The sequence below is a fragment of the Schistocerca cancellata genome, chromosome 5 (assembly GCF_023864275.1).
Source record: "Schistocerca cancellata isolate TAMUIC-IGC-003103 chromosome 5, iqSchCanc2.1, whole genome shotgun sequence".
In the NCBI taxonomy this organism is placed as follows: domain Eukaryota; kingdom Metazoa; phylum Arthropoda; class Insecta; order Orthoptera; family Acrididae; genus Schistocerca; species Schistocerca cancellata.
In genome coordinates, this window is record NC_064630.1 from 267,951,819 (window position 1) to 267,968,481 (window position 16,663).

A 16,663-nucleotide genomic window follows, 5' to 3' on the forward strand; every position below is an offset into this window, starting at 1 on the left:
ATGCCTTAAATAACTCACAAGCTCTCTGTGTTTCAACCTTGTATCAAGGAGGATGTTTCACATGAAGTTCTGAGAAAATTTAACCATTACAAAATGCTGTACAATTAAACCCTTTTGACAACAGAATGCCAACAAAACTTTCAATGTTTCTGTCATAGCAACTTCCAAATAAATAACAATTTCTTTTTGATGAAATTACCATACGGCCAATCTTGTTTTACAGTTGTCATCTGATTTTATTATAGAAACTCACTTTACATCAAGAATATTTACATTCAGTGGTTAAGGTACAAGGTTACAGGTTTTATTTGGATTTAAACTTTCGATTTATTTTTACGTTTTTCACTTCCAAATTTCTGACTCATTACATTTCATCGCCTCCTCAAAATTTTCTAGACTTCAGCACTACAGAAGTTTACATGACATAATCAAAAACTCTCTCGAGGATTCTATGTTATCTATTGGACCTCCTCACATCTTGTTCCTATTTTTTTTGTGTTTGCTTGGACACAATTTGGTACTCCTTTCTTCCATCTGCCCATTTATTGATTCATCGTCTGTGCTTTTTCGCTCAGAATCACTAAAATGGTCACTTCATGGTGCAGTGTCCTCAAAACCATTACATCTGACGTCATATTCCGCAATATCAACTTGACTGAAATTATTACTTTGTTGTTAATCAACACTCTGAGTCCAACTGTACTACACCCTGTTGAAATCCCTCTTTTTTACTATCCAACTCTGACTTTCTTAGCGGCTCTGGTACAGATACAAGAATGACGGATTTCACGACCGGATGTTTCAGCTGCCGAGAATTCTCCGGGCTTGTACGGCTGTGGAACATGGAACTCTTCTATCCCTGACTTTTGGTCCAAAGCTACGTTGGACATCTCCAGAGGTGCTCCCGATTGTGTTGAGTCTTGCCGAATGACGAGTCTGACGTCTAAGAGCGGCATAAATAACGTGGAAAGTTTGCGCGGTCCGGATTTCACGTGATAGCAGATGTGGACTCTGATCACAATCTATTGGTTATGAACTGTAGATTAAAACTGAAGAAACTGCAAAAAGTTGGGAATTTAAGGAGATGGGACCTGGATAAACTGAAAGAATCAGAGGTTTTGCTGAGTTTCAGGGAGAGCATAAAGGAACAATTGACAGGAATAGGGGAAAGAAATACAGTAGAGGAAGAATGGGTAGCTTTGAGAGATGAAGTAGTGAAGGCAGCAGAGGACCTACTAGGTAAAAAGACGAGGGCTAGTAGAAATCCTTGGGTAACAGAAGAAATACTGAATTTAATTGATGAAAGGAGAAAATATAAAAATGCAGTAAATGAAGCAGGCAAAAAGGAATACAAACGTCTCAAAAATGAGATCGACAGGAAGTGCAAAATGGATAAGCAGGGATGGCTAGAGGACAAATGTAAGGATGTAGAGGGTTATCTCACTAGGGGTAAGATAGATACTGCCTACAGGAAAATAAAAGAGACCTTTGGAGAAAAGAGAACCACTTGTATGAATATCAAGAGCTCAGATGGAAACCCAGTTCTAAGCAAAGAAGGGAAAGAAGAAAGGTGGAGGGAGTATATAGAGGGCCTATACAAGGGCAATGTACTTGAGGACAATATTATAGAAATGGAAGAGGATGTAGATGAAGATGAAATGGGAGATACGATACTGCGTGAAGAGTTTGACAGAGCACTGAAAGACCTGAGTCAAAACAAGGCCCCGGGAGTAGACAACATTCCATTAGAACTACTGACGGCCTTGGGAGAGCCAGTCCTGACAAAACTCTACCATCTGGTGAGCAAGATATATGAGACAGGCGAAATACCCTCAGACTTCAAGAAGAATATAATAATTCCAATCCCATAGAAAGCAGGTGTTGACAGATGTGAAAATTACTGAACTATCAGTTTAATAAGTCACGGATGCAAAATACTAATGCGTATTCTCTACAGACGAATGGAAAAACTGGTAGAAGCTGACCTCGGGGAAGATCAGTTTGGATTCCGTAGAAATATTGGAACACGTGAGGCAAATCTGACCCTACTACTTATCTTAGAAGCTAGATTAAGGAAAGGCAAACCTATGTTTCTAGCATTTGTAGACTTAGAGAAAGCTTTTGACATTGTTGACTGGAATACTCTGTTTCAAATTCTGAAGGTGGCAGGGGTAAAATACAGGTAACGAAAGGCTATTTACAATTTGTACAGAAACCAGATGGCAGTTATAAGAGTCGAGGGACACAAAAGGGAAGCAGTGGTTGGGAAGAGAGTGAGACAGGGTTGTAGCCTATCCCCAATGTTATTCAATCTGTATATTGAGCAAGCAGTGAAGGAAACAAAAGAAAAGTTCAGAGTAGGTATTAAAATCCATGGAGATGAAATAAAAACTTTGAGGTTCGCCGATGACATTGTAATTCTGTCAGAGACAGCAAAGGACTTGGAAGAGCAGTTAAACGGAATGGACAGTGTCATGAAAGGAGGATATTAGACAAGGAGAGAATAGAAGCTTTCGAACTGTGGTGCTACAGAAGAATGCTGAAGATTAGATGGGTAGATCATATAACTAATGAGGAGGTATTGAATAGGTTTGGTGAGAAGAGAAGTTGTGGCACAACTTGACTAGAAGAAGGGATCGGTTGGTAGGACATGTTCTGAGGCATCAAGGGATCACAAATTTAGTATTGGAGGGCAGCGTGGAGGGTAAAAATCGTAGAGGGAGACCAAGAGATGAATACACAAACAGATTCAGAAGGATGTAGGTTGCAGTAGGTACTGGGAGATGAAGAAGCTTGCACAGGATAGAGTAGAATGGAGAGCTGCATCAAACCAGTCTCAGGACTGAAGACCACAACAACAACAACAGCAGACATAAACCTTGTTAAAGACAAAATATAACTATAGATCATAGGACGTCAAAGATAAAAACTTTTCATTGATTCTTTAGCACCACTGCCCATATATCGCTGAGTTTCATGGCTTCTTCATTTCTGTTAAAATTATCCCCATGTTTATATATTTCGATGACTTCTATCTATAGCTGTGGATAATAGTTCGTCATAATACATAAAATTTCAGTTTACTACGTGATCACCCAATTGAAGGGAAAGCAGACAAGTCAGCTGTGGCGGAACATGCTCTTCAGTCTGGTGATCTCGACGATGTGCCTCATGCATCTATGACTCTTTGCTCGTTCCTGATTGGCGACAGTCAATCTTGAAAAATCTTTGTTTGCCATATTTGTAATGGAGCCGCTCCTGGTAGTTCGAACTACTTTTCTCTTCACTGTGAAATCCATTGGGTTTTACGGTTTCACATCCATCCCTGGCTTTTAAATCCATCGCCTGAAGTTTATTTTTAACACAGTCGACTGCTTGATCACCTTCTTTGATAACATCGATCAAGTCCCAAATACAGTTTACGAATCCTGGCAACGTTTTCAACAAGTAGTTCAGCTTCTTCTTTTCTGTCCCTTTTGAATCTGCTGATTTTAATTTATTCGCTTTTTCCCGAAAATAATGAAGAATGTTGCTGTGAGCCTATAATTTTTGAAGCTGTTTGTCCAAGTTCTTTCTGTAAACAATTTGTAGTGCTCTTGATTCTTTGGAGTATAATTTGTCGATCTTTTTCATGACCTCAAATACAGTTTCCTTATCATCTACGAATTCTTGAGCTTGTTCGAGATTATTCCATATATATGAGGCGTTAAAATGCAAATTGCTGTAAATCCACTTTTTCTCGAAAATGAGTTTATCCCATCATTTTTTCTCTGTGCTGTCATCTATCGATTACGCTCTTAAAACACTAACAAAACAGTTTTTTTCTGCCCTCAAATGTACCTCAAAAATCGTCTACAGATGTAAAACTCTGTCTTTCCACTTCTAGTTGCAAAGCAATACTCAGTGAATCCATTGTATGATAAAGAAGAACTTGGTGTATCCTAAGCATGCGCCATTATTAATAAGGTTTGAAGATGCAGAACTCGCTTTGTGCACATTATGAATTTTGTCCGAATAATACAGCCTTCCCTGCTTATTACTTCATACACTTTACTTTTGAGCCTACGGGTGGCAATTTGTCAAGTTGTCCCTACTGAAAACTAATGTGAAACAAAAAACAGTAGCAAGTCAACTGTTACCTACCCTTATTGTGGGTTTTTCTTGGCTTGGCTTGTTTGTGAGTACATGGAGAGCGTTTGTGGTATTGTTGTTGGATAAAATACGAAGAGTGCTTTATCATTTCCTCCATAATCATGGATGTTACTGATGGAAGATATGTACAATCAGTTCCAAAAGGAAAAGGCCATAAAAATGGGCCAATCCTTGTGACTGGACGAGGAACAAAGCAAAACGCATGAGGTAAGACTGAGTCCTCAACCCTAGTATTTTGTGCGATTTCACTGCATGGAAATAATAAGAACTTCATTACCAACATTTCTGTAAACAGTAAGTAAAACTGTGATGTTTTAGGTTTATGTTAATATAAATTATGTTCATTTCATATGGCTGCAGTCAGGAACGTTTTCCTTGAATGAACAGTGCATCATTGACTTATAATCATTTGTTTAGGAAAACGTAGTACAGTATACGATTTTCTTAGTGCTTTATCGTAGCTTTCTCCTTATTAGTACTGTTCTTTGGTAGATATTCCGCAAGTGGGTTTCCAGTTCGTCTCAATTGCAAGCCTGCAGCTTCATTAGTATATCAGTGTGCAAGAGTATCAATGCAAGATATAAGGAGATCACATCAGGCCTTTTATAAAGTTGCAGACAAAATTAAACAGGACTTGATTATAATTATACACACATCAGTCAAGTCTCCGAGGAGGCGTCGGATTGATGCAGCAGATTCCAGGAAAAACATCAGCTACTATTTGACCCATCTGAAAGAGGTAAACCAAACTCAGCAATTGCGTGTGGCCAAAAGATGTTTACTAGTGTTTCTTGGCATATCAACAGCGAGTCTGTTGATGGTACTTACAGACAGGAGAAGCTCCAATTGAAAGACGAGGTGGAGACGTAATGTCGAATATTTATCAAGGAAAACGAGTGCGGTTAGGGAGTTTATTGAGGAGCTGAAACCAGTGCAATCACACTACTGCCACGGAAAAAAAGACATCAGTAGACTCTTTATGTCCATTGAAAAATCGATTGCAAAGCTTTGGAAAATGTTTAATTTGGATCCAGAGAAAACTGTGGATAAAGTTACGTACGAGTTTTTTAGATCTATTTTTGTATCTGATTATAATATCAGTTTCGCTTCCGCCGCAACCGACTGTTGCTCAGTGTGCATCAGTTTAGAACAACAAATAAAGCAATTAACCCGAAATACTGGAGATGAGGTGAAGAAACAAGAATTGACAACACAACTTGCTTTACACAAAGCTACAGCAAATGCTTTTTATGATGTATTTAAAGTTGAAGACAATGATGAAGTAACCCTGGCATTTTACTGACAGAAAAACCCTCCATTGCCTAAACTGCAAGCTCAAAGTGCTTATTATGCATGTCAAATGTACATGTATAATTTTACAATCTGTCAAGGACCATCTGGTTCACAGCAAAACAAAGAGAACACATTTATATACACATGGAAAGAAACAGACTTTGGAAAGGGATCCAATTAAATTGTTTCTTGTGTACAGCACAGGTTAACATCTACCGACCTAACTGACATCAACACCATCCAACTGACGTCAGACAGTTGTGGAGGGCTAAACAAAAACCAGACGATGTTGGGTATGCTGTGCTATTGCTCAACGCAAAAAGCTCCTGTCAATGTGAAACGAGCAGTTGGACATTCGTTTCTACCGCCCGACAGAATTTTTGGCCGAATAGAAAAGGTCCTCAGGTCTAAAGTCACAATTACCTCACCAAGCGAGTATAATGAAGTGTTTGAGGATCACAGGATAGTCTTGCAATTAGGAGTAGATGTCAACAATCTGTGTTGGAAGGATGCAGTTGCTGATGTCATTAAGCCACCTTGTCAATGGCACTTCAGATTTGCCCCTGTAAAACGGGTTGTGACCACCAGAAGTAAACAAAGAAACGCACTAGTAAGAGGTGAACTGGCTTGTAGAATGGACGCTGGTGAAGGAAGAGGGATATGCAGACGAGGCAGAGCCTACTCATCCATGGAGCCAAACGTTATCAGAATTGGAAGAGCCTTAAAGGAAGCTAAATTGAGTGATATTTATTTCCTGCTCAAAAAGCATTTCGTGCACACTTGGGAAGTAAACGAAAATCTTGCTTTCTACAAGAACATAATCCATTGTCAGACACCTGGGAACAATGCAGATGAAGATTCAGACTTTGAAATTCATCCAGAGGACAACGAGTTGCCAGTGTAATTTAGAGGGGACGGGACAGGACTTAAAAGCTTGTGGCGTATTAACTACTTTCCAACTATTGTTTAATGTCACATAATTTGTAATCACATTCAGGTTTAGTCATTAAATCTTTTGTAACAGTATTAAGGTGTCTTTTTATTTTATCGTTATTTTCATATATGCACATCGATCTCTATAGCAGCATAACTCGGTAGATCCCTGGGAACAGAGGCAAAACTCGGTGAATCCAAATTATTTTAGATAACAACTAGCAAAATAAAAGCCGAATATTTCAGGGATTGTCAGAAATATACTCCTTAGGTAAGCATAACTCTATGATGAAAAAGAATTTCGAATATCTGCCATATGAAGTAAGTAAGAAGGTTTTTGCGTTTCCTAAAAAAAATGTTCTAGTGCAATCACTGCCTTTTGCTTCTGGACGCCTTATATAGTTGACTGCAGTCAGATTTTCTCCATCCCAAGTATCCGCTTTGCCATGTTCGTTTTCGCTGTTGAAGCTACTATATAGCATTTATTCCTTTTCAGATACGTTTCCATTCGCCTTTTCCAGTTCCCAGAGTCTTCTCCATCAAAAAGCGGTATGTTTATGTCAGCCACGTTCCATTTCACAAACGACACTTTTCGAATAACGATCTTCCTTTTAGTTCGCAACCGATCACTATTTTCTCGAATAACATTCTCCTTTTTTAGTTTACAACAGGAGACTGCTACCATGTTAAGAATATTTATTTGGAAAAAGGTAAATACAGACACATCGGTATTTACACAGTGAACGATTCATAGCACATGCAGCTGACTGGCTAAAGTATGTACAGTAAATATATAATGCTCATTGTTGATTTCCCTATCGACACAATCAATACTATCGATATAATGTATCATATTCCAGCACTGACATCGGCAGATAGTGTGTGTAGTGCTATGAAACAGTGTGTGTACTGTATGCTGTGTGTGCAGTGGCTGGGAATTAGACAGTAATGAACAGTGTAACATTAGGCTTTCATCATTATTAAATAACTTGTTTGTACCCTGGGGCAACCCTAATGAGGTAACACTGTTCTAAACAGTCTCCTTGTATTCATGAGGATGGGTGCTCCAGTCTTCATCCAGCCATCCTGATTTAGGTTTTCCACTGTTTCCCTAAATTAGTTCAGGAAAATGTCGAGATGGTTCCTATTATAAGGCCACAGTGAACTACCTGTCCATCCTTATCATTCTACACCTGAACGTCTGTATATGGGAATTACTTTATTTCTGTTGTTTTTAAAGTTTAACTCCAAGACGTGTCCAATAGCCTTGTAAAGTAAACCTATGGATAAATAATGCTACTACTAATAATACTACTGCAGTACATTAACATGTGACAAGTCGCTTCTTTACAGTTATTCTCAGACACATTTCCTCTTTTTCTTTCCCAGCTGTAGCTAGTAAAATTTCGTCACACTTTTTCTTTTGTGTATCATTCTTAACCTTCCCAAACCACCATGCCTTTGATGTCTACAATACTGGAAATGATGTGAGAGTCTCTTCAATATATCAAAGGGTTGACAGACTAGTATCACAGTCTAATAAATACAGTCACGACGCTCTCTGGTGTCAATGTTGTTACCGTTTGATTTCTGGAGCGACACTAGCGCTTCAAGCGACTAGAGACTGGTCAGTCACATGCGTCGTAAGGATAATGTTCGTTTTTAATTATTTTCTACTTAATTAACGAAATATTTATAACAACTGTGCATTCCATGCGTTGGTAAATTACCAAGAGGCATGAATTATCGTGAAATACATGTAAAACCAGCATAATCACACTGAATCAATGACATAAGCTACAACTTAATCATGAAAAAATACTTTCCAATATATGTGTATTTGCACCTTACTCCGCTGAAAGCAAGAGAATATTAACATTTATTTCATTCATGTGAATCCTATATTTCTGTTGTTGACTATTGTTATTATCACAGGCGCTCTGCTTGACACTTTAAATGTATTTTGTGAATTCTACACTTCTTACACTTCACTCTACTTTCCAATACATGAATAATTTTATAAATGTAATTGCGAGGGCTATCCACAAAGTACATTACGTTCTGGAATTAAAAATAAATGAAGTATTGGAAATTTTTTTGTTATATACAGATGAAAGGCACACTTAAATACTACTTTTCTACATAGTTGCCATTTAAATTAAGGCACTTATCGTAGCGATGGACGTGCTTGGAAATTCCTTCGTCGTAAAATTCGGCCGCCTGCGCCTTCAACCACGTGGTCACCTCTTCTTGAAGCTGTGCGTCATCATCAAAACGCTGCATAGCCAACCACTTCTTCATTGCTGGGAATAAGTGGAAGTCGCTCGGTGCCAGGTCGGGACTGTACGGCGGATGAGGGAACAACTCCCACTTAAAAGATTCGAGAACTTCACGAGTGGCATTTGCCGTGTGGGCCCCGGCGTTGTCGTGAATCAGCAAGATCTTTGAACCCAACTTTCCCCTGCGCTTCTTTTGTATTGCTCTTCTGAGGTTGTGCAGAGTTTGGAAATACTTTTGAGAGTTTATTGTAGTGCCTCTTTCCAGGAAATCCACAAAAATGACACCTTTTCTGTCCCAAAAGAATAGGTAACCACGTGGTTGAAGGCGCAGGCGGCCGAATTTTACGACGAAGGAATTTCCAAGCTCGTCCATCGCTACGATAAGTGCCTTAATTTGAATGGCAACTATGTAGAAAAGTAGTATTTAAGTGTGGCTTTCATCTGTATATAATAAAAAAAATTCCAATACTTTATTTATTTTTAATTCCAAAACGTAATGTACTTTGTGGATAGCCCTCGTATTTTTGCTTCAAAAGCGAATTTGTTGAAGAGTCTTACCATTTGTAGCTAAAATTTAGCAACAGTTGTGGAACTGGTTTGTTCTGTGTTAGGAAACGGTTTGATTGTTTTTGATGGTTTAGTATCACGCTTGTGTCGTTTTCTCTTAAGATACAGCTGTTGTGGCTTATTTCGTACATTAATTAATGTAGGTATTACATTCCATATAGGATTCCCAATATCCAAATCGGTGAGTTTGCTGAAAATGTAGTGAACAGATCTCCACTTTTCTGGCTAAATACACAAAGACTTTCTGCAAAAGGTCAGGTCTTACGGTGTTTGCTAACAATTTTTTGTTATTAAAGGAAAACGACATTTTTCGGTAAATAATCGTGTACATGGCAAAACTGTGCTGTAACTTATCGTTTCGAAAATTCCAGGGTCCTCAGGAAACTAATGAATAAGAAATGTGGTGTCATGTTGCAGTTGCTGTTATTGTCTATTTTTATCGCACTACATAGATTCCCTGTCATAAAAACTATGATACAGATCGGTATAAGAAGTGTACTGGCTTGCCGCTCGGGGCGCTGCTGTCGCTGCAGGTAACAAAATCGAGAGGAGAGCGGCGACTGTTGTAGACTGTGCTAGTATTGTCAAAGAACTTTTTCAGCGTGACTCTGAAATGCAATAAGTCGTTTAACCGGCATGAATTATTTTCGAATGTGCATGCCCGCACCACTACATCCATGATAACACGCCGAAGTTAAAAGTGATAAAATATGAAATTCTCTCACTATTCACATAAATCGATATCTATCGAATTACAATTATTGACGTTTGTTGCGTTTATAGAAAAAAAAAAAAACAAAGGTGTTTGTAAACAGTGTACAGGTGATTTGTTTTAGCCGGTTTTAGCTTGAGGGTGTGTAATACAGCTGTGTGTGTGTGTAGCATATAATTTGGTTTATATTGTGAATGATTAGTGTTTCCTTTTTGCAGTTTTATGACTAAAAAAGTTGGAGAAGCGAAGGATAGTAAACCGACGAAATAATTCGTTTCTAACCACAAGGAAATGCCTCGAAGTGTCCGTGCAGCCGGTTTTGTAATTTTTAGGTACATCAGCAGTAAAATTGAGTACCTGTTACTACAGGCGTCATATGGGGAGCATCATTGGACACCTCCAAAAGGTAAGAGTGATTTTTTTTTATCTAGCCGATAACGGTAATTTTATTACAGGTGACATGACATCACGCTCCACCTCTCTCGTCACAAAGAAATTATGTACGTATGTCGTATACGACAATGGAAAATTTAAAGGAGGAGGTCCACTTAGTAGCGTCCACACGATCATTCAGCGGTGGAAACGTGCATAGTACCCATGTAAACCGGAATAGGCAATGGTTATTAGCTATGTAGCTCTATTCTTTTGCATATTTGTCACAACGTATGAGAGAATTCTTCACATGCTACTATTCATTTCCTTTCCTGTGCCACTTTCAAATAGTGAAGGAAAATGACAGTCTGTCAGCCATGCTATGAGCCCTAACTTCTCCCGTATTATCTTTGCAACCGTCATGTGAAATGTTGGCTGGTGGCAGTATAATCATTTTGCAGCTGGCCTCAAATGCCGGTTCTCTAAATTTTTCTCAGCAGGACCTCGTGAAAAAATGTTCATCTTCCCTCCAGGGATTCCATTTTGAGTTCCCATAGCATCTCTATAATAATTGCTTGCAGAGGGAACCAACTGCTAACACATCTAGCAGCATGCCTCTGAATTGCTTCAATGTCTTCCTTTGACCTGACCTGGCAGAGATCCCAAACACTCAAGCAGTACTCAACGAAAGGTCACAATAGAGTTATATATGTTGTCTCCTCTGCAGCTGAGCTGTAGTTCCCCAAAATGCTTGTACTGAAACAAAGTCAACCATTCACATTCCCTACAACCAACCTGAAATGCTTGTTCCATTTCATATTGCTCTAAAACGTTTGGCGTAGGTATTTGACTGACACACCTTTTCACGTAGCACTCTTCTAATAGTGTATTTGAATCTTGTGGAATTGTTTTCTCTGCTCATCTGCATTAACTTCATTTTTCTACATTTGTAGCAAGCTTCGTTTTATCAGATCACTCAGCAATGACACCTTACTGTACAGCACAACGTCATTAGCAAGCAACTGTAGACTGCAGTTCACCCTGTTTTTCAGATCACTTATGTACATAAAAAATCGGAATATGCCTGTCACACGTCCTTGGAGCACTCGTAACAATACCCTTCTGTCTGATGTATACACTCGCCATCAAGGACAACATGCTGGGTTCTGTTACTTAAGAAGTCTTCACTCACACACTTGGGAAACTAATCTGTATGCACAGACCTTCATCAACAGTCTGCATGGGGCACTGTGTCAAATGATTACCAGAAATCTAGGAATGTGGAATTTGCGAGTGCTCTTCATTCGTGGTCCACAGGATATCATATAAGAAAAGGGTAATCTGAGTTCTCTATAAGCAATGCTTTCTAAATTCATACTGATTTGTGAACAGAAGCTTTCTTGTCTCAATGAAATGTAATACTTTTGCACTTGAAATGTTTTCAAGGATTCTGCAACCAACTGATGTTAAGGACTGGTATGTGACTATGTGCATCCGTGCTTTTTCCCTTGTTGTGCACTGGAGTCACCTGCACTTTTTTCCAGCTGCTTGGGACTTTGCAAAGGGCAAGAGATTTGTGATATATGCAAGCTAAGTAAGGGGCGAATGCCGCAGAGTAATCTCTGTAACACCAAATTGGAATTCTGTCTGTACCTGGGAACTTACTTTTTTTCAACTCTTTCAGTTGCTTCTCTAACGCAGGGATGTCTATTTCTATGTCCTCTATTCAGCAGTCTGTGTGCCAGTGTGTCTCTATGATTATTCTGTGTGAATGATTTCTTAAACGTGAAATTTAAAGCCTCAGCTTTCTGTTTACTGTCTTCTACTGCCACCCCAGACTGGTTGACAAATGATGGGGTAGAAGCCTTTGGCCTATCTAGTGATTTTACGCACCAGCAAAGTTTTCACTTCTTGATAAGATCTTTTGCTAAGATATAATGGTGGAAGCTGTTGCGTACTTCTTGCATTGATCTTCTTACTGATGCATGATTTTCTATTAACTTTTGCCTGTCACCATTTGCACTTTCTATCAGTCTGTTGGTAGGGAGGAGGGGGATGAAAAAAAAAGGCAAACATAAAATAGCAGCATCAAACGTTCATATGACCTGTAATCTATGCAAGTATTGCCTGCTATCATGAATTTAAATTTAAGCATTCCTTACAGGTTTATGGGCTAACCAGAGGCAAGTGTTGCATTAATTTATTGCTGAATGCTGATAACACTTGGCTATTCAGTATGTTGTGTCAAAGAGTATTGTAGAAAATACTGCCTTAACCAACCTAACCATTTGTTTTAAGCACTTAATTTATACGTGATAGTGTTTGTTGTTCGTAACATAAGTTAGTCTAGGGACCAATGACCTCAGCAACTTGGTCCCTTAGGAATTCACACACATTTGAACATTCTTTCATCTAGTGTTGTGGTCATATATGTCTCAGTTGGAAATGACTGAGCAATGTAGGTTGAAAACTCTAAAGCTGAAGAAATCACCAATTATATAGAGAATTATAACTATTCTTTCCCCCATAAAATTACGAAATTATCATATCTGCTGGCAGCAGGTTGAACATTACTTCAACCTCACTAATTGAAATTGTACACTCAAGACTACAGTATACTGGAATATAAATGTAAAACAAATTAAGAAACAGACAAATTCATTGTGAAATGATATTCCCAAGGAAGAAGGGTGCCACTAATTCTTTCACCAGAAATTTTGCTAATCAGTGGAAAAAAGTCAATCTAGATGAACGAGTAACATTTATTAGGTAATTACTTTTGAGAAAACAAACAGGTCCTGGTAATGTTAAGTTGCCATTGTTAGCACTTCATTAGATATGCTACAAAAATAATGCCAGTCATTGAGGATGGAAAGACACCTGTATTGTGTCAAAATTGGTAATGGATGATACCCTGCTGCTGAGTGCACACATCAACAGCTGCTCATCTGCTGAGTTTGTGCCTCCATGTGAATACCAAAGCATCCATTACCACCAGTCAGCTTTGACCTGTGATGTCATCAAAATGGTGGGCACTATCATTTCACACTTACACAGCGTGTCATCCAAGACATCACACACTAAGCACATGAAGAAAAACATTATTATGACATCACCTATAACCCAATTAATTCAAGAAAGAGTATCAGTCTAGCAGGACACCCACAGGAATTTGGGGTTTTGGACAGGACAAAGTGAACAACATACCTGCTAACAATACACAGTAAAAAGAAAGTAGCAAAAATTCACAAAAATCTGGTATCGAAAATGTTACTTGTTCAGCTCAAACAAACCCCACGATACCATGAAAGTGAAAATCACTCCAAAGGCTGGTATCAAAAAGTTCACTTGACCTGTATCCTGTATAGCTGAACCAAAGCCCACAATGCCAACAAACCAAAACTCCCATGTCTAAACTATTATCAAAAACCCAACCTGAGCAAAATAACTGCAAAACACACCATGATACCCACATATCAACTAATAGTTATGGACTTCAGTCAACAATTCAGCACACAAAATCATAAAACTTTGCCCCAAAATCAGTTTCTACTCCATCATATCTAAGAAAATTATGCACATAAACACCCCTCCCCCTCCTCCTTCCCTCTCCCAACCACTAGATTTAACTTACAAACTTAGGGCTGTATATTTTACCAACAAATTTCAACACTGCAATTGACAATAGTTTTCAGGCAAACTCTTCCTTCAGCAGAGCTCATAAAGTTGAGACTCTACAGTATTAGCACCAGCCCCCATTACATAATTTTAAAATTCTGCACACTTGATTCATCACTTAATGTAGAGAACCCCTCCTCCCTAAAGAAAATTAATCTAAAATAATAGTAGAGCCCTCTACATTGTATTGCTCAATTAATCCAACCAAAACCCATTTTGTCTGCCTACCTGCCACACTGAAAAATCACATCAGTAAACATAGCCAGCCGGGGGGGGGGGGGGGGGGGGGGGGATGATGCCGCCCACAACCAGACTCCAATAACACCACTACCCCTCCCATATTATTTAGCTTTCCCAAACACAGACTTGTCAGTTTCCGCACCTAATCCTGTGCACCCAATACCCCTCAAAACGATCCTCTATACTTCATAAACTCAGAATGAAACTCCAGACATATTGCTAAAGTCCGTCTAATGGGTACAAAACCCTGTCAAAGATAATAAGTCAGTAGAAAACTATACTACTTGTCCCTTGTTAGACTCAGCCACTTCAATTAATTTCATTACTTCACCCCACTGTTGATCCTTCATACATTCCACCACAAGGGCAAATAACTGCTGAGATTTAAATGTCGTGTTCATGTTGTTGTCCATGGTGGCATCTTATGTATGACTGGCAAATTTTGTTGTTAAGGTACATAACTAGTAACAAATGATAAACAAAAATTAAATTTCCAACCATTAACAACAAGGTAACATACCATTTCCAAAGCTGAAAACAAATCAGTAGTCAACAACATTAAAATGACCCTGACAAGCCAGCAAAAATAGACTTCTAGAATAGCGAATAATATAACAGCACTTAATCTGTTAGCTTCACTAACATCACTGAAGTACAACTCCTAAAGATAGACATTCAGCAACAGTGTGCCACCACTAAAAACAAAATGCCATCTCCAAACATGATGCATTTCAGATACATGGTTTAAACATAGCATAGCTATGTCACAGAGCAGAGTCATGCCATATTATGTTCTCTGTGCATTTACTTTTATTTATTTATTGTATCCTCTTTCTTCCTAGAATCTCTTTTTGATGATTGCTTCCTCTACGATCTTTGTGTCATATTTACTTCACTTGTGCTCCTCTTGTTTGTCACTTCTCAAATGCCCTTCTAAATTGTTAAATTTCCAGATATCGTGTGTTACGTGCGTGTAATTGTTAACATTCAGCTCATTCTGTCTGTATATATATCCTTTGGCATGGGCTCCTGAATACCATTCCTGTGCAATCCTCTCTATATATTATGTTAAGGTGCTCAAACTTGTATTTTTTGTGTGTCTGTGAATCTACTATCATCCAGTTAACTCATTAGATTTTTATTGTATCTGTCTGCAGATAGGTAGCTGTTGCTGTTCCATTTATAAATTTTAGAAGAACATATTAGTGGTTGCATGTGAAATGAAATTTCTGTATTTAAATATCGTATCACTGATTCCAAATAGATAGTAAGTAATAAGGGAAACAACATGTATATAATCATATCAGAAAAGCGGATTTGGGTCACTGTCTTCATGATGTATGATGTGGATGATATCCACTAAACTTTGAAGCCTGCACACTAACTGGAAATTGTTGTTGTTGTTGTTGTTGTTGTTGTTGTTGTGGTCATTGTAGTCTTCAGTCCAGAGACTGGTTTGATGCAGCTCTCCATGCTACTCTATCCTGTGCAAGCTTCTTCATCTCCCAGTACCTACTGCAACCTACATCCTTCTGAATCTGTTTAGTGTATTCGTCTCTTGGTCTCCCTCTATGATTTTTACCCTCTACGTTGCCCTCCATTACTAAATTGGTGATCCCTTGATGCCTCAGAATATGCCCTACCAAACGACCCATTCTTTTAGTCAAGTTGTGTCACAAATTTCTCTTCTCTCAAATTGTGTTCAATACCTCCTCATTTGTTATATGATCTACCCAACTAATCTTCATCATTCTTCTGTCGCACCACATTTCAAAAGCTTCTATTCTCTTCTTCTCTAAACTATTTATCGTCCATGTTTCACTTCCATACATGGCTACACTCCATACAAATACTTTCAGAAACGACTTCCTGACACTTACATCTATACTTGATGTTAACAAACTTCTCTTCTTCAGAAACACTTTCCTTGCCATTGCCAGTCTACATTTTATATCCTCTCTACTTCAACCATCATCAGTTACTTTGCTCCCCAAATAGCAAAACTCATTTACTACTTTAAGTGTCTCATTTTCTAATCTAATTCCTGCAGCATCACCCGATTTAATTCAACTACATTCCATTATCCTCGTTTTGCTTTTGTTGATGTTCATCTTGTTTCCTCCTCTCAAGACACTGTTCATTCCTTTCAGCTGCTCTTCCAGGTCCTTTGCTGTCTCTGGCAGAATTACAATGTCATTGGCGAACCTCAGAGTTTTTATTTCTTCTTCATAGATGTTAATTCCTACTCCGAATTTTTCTTTTGTTTCCTTTATTGCTTGCTCAATATACAGATTGAATAATATTGGGGAGAGGCTGCAACCCTGTCTCACTCTCTTCTCAACAACTACTTCCCTTTCATGCCCCTTGACTCTTATAACTGCCATCTGGTTTCTGTACAAATTGTAAATAACCTTTCGCTCCCTGTATTTTACCCCTG

The 16,663-nt window shown here is 38.5% G+C and overlaps 1 protein-coding gene across 2 annotated transcripts in view; it reads left to right on the forward strand.

Moving 5' to 3' along the window:
• The first annotated feature begins 9,828 nt into the window (after positions 1-9,828).
• Positions 9,829-16,663, forward strand: part of LOC126187362 (bis(5'-nucleosyl)-tetraphosphatase [asymmetrical]) — a 61,418-nt gene continuing 54,583 nt past the window's right edge. Inside the window, exons 1-2 of one of the 2 annotated variants that reach the window (XM_049928399.1) lie at positions 9,829-10,077; positions 10,155-10,342. In XM_049928399.1, coding sequence (XP_049784356.1) covers positions 10,228-10,342 — 115 coding nt within the window. In that variant the 5' untranslated portion in view covers positions 9,829-10,077; positions 10,155-10,227. The remainder of the gene's footprint in view (positions 10,078-10,154; positions 10,343-16,663) is intronic. The other variant, XM_049928400.1, reaches the window with a different exon arrangement.